The following is a 493-nucleotide window of genomic DNA, read 5'->3' on the forward strand; positions in this document are numbered from 1 at the left end:
TGTTGAAGACCAAGGCTACAGCGAACCTTCGCCGATCCAAATACAGGGTATTCCTGTGGTATTGAAGGGGAGTGATGTAATGGCAGCTGCGCAAACGGGAACGGGAAAGACAGCTAGTTTTACTTTACCCTTATTGCAGCGCTTGTCAGCAGGGAAAAGAGCAGCACCTAATCAAGCCCGTGCGTTGGTATTGACGCCCACACGTGAATTAGCGGCTCAAGTGCAAGATAGTGTGGTTACCTATGGCAAGTATTTGCCGCTTAGTTCAGCGGTTGTTTTCGGTGGGGTAAAGATAAATCCACAGATGATGCGGTTGCGCAAAGGTGTGGATGTGCTGGTGGCGACGCCAGGTCGTCTATTGGATCTTTATAATCAGAAAGCAGTGAAGTTTGATCACCTAGAGATTCTGGTTTTAGATGAAGCAGATCGTATGTTGGATATGGGTTTTATCCATGATATACGCAAAATCTTGGCTTTATTACCAAAGCAACGT

General features: G+C 46.5%; 1 protein-coding gene across 1 annotated transcript; it reads left to right on the forward strand.

Annotated features, from left to right (window-relative positions):
* Positions 1–4: 4 nt before the first annotated feature.
* On the forward strand, positions 5–487 carry LOC106820556 (ATP-dependent RNA helicase RhlE-like; the record flags this gene model as incomplete). The annotated part of the gene is made up of 1 exon (XM_014825066.1): positions 5–487. A coding segment is annotated over one exon (483 nt), but the record flags the coding sequence as incomplete, so codon positions are not given.
* Between the last annotated feature and the right edge of the window lie 6 nt (positions 488–493).

Source organism: Priapulus caudatus, unplaced genomic scaffold (assembly GCF_000485595.1).
Source record: "Priapulus caudatus unplaced genomic scaffold, Priapulus_caudatus-5.0.1 Scaffold22764, whole genome shotgun sequence".
Classification (NCBI taxonomy): domain Eukaryota; kingdom Metazoa; phylum Priapulida; class Priapulimorpha; order Priapulimorphida; family Priapulidae; genus Priapulus; species Priapulus caudatus.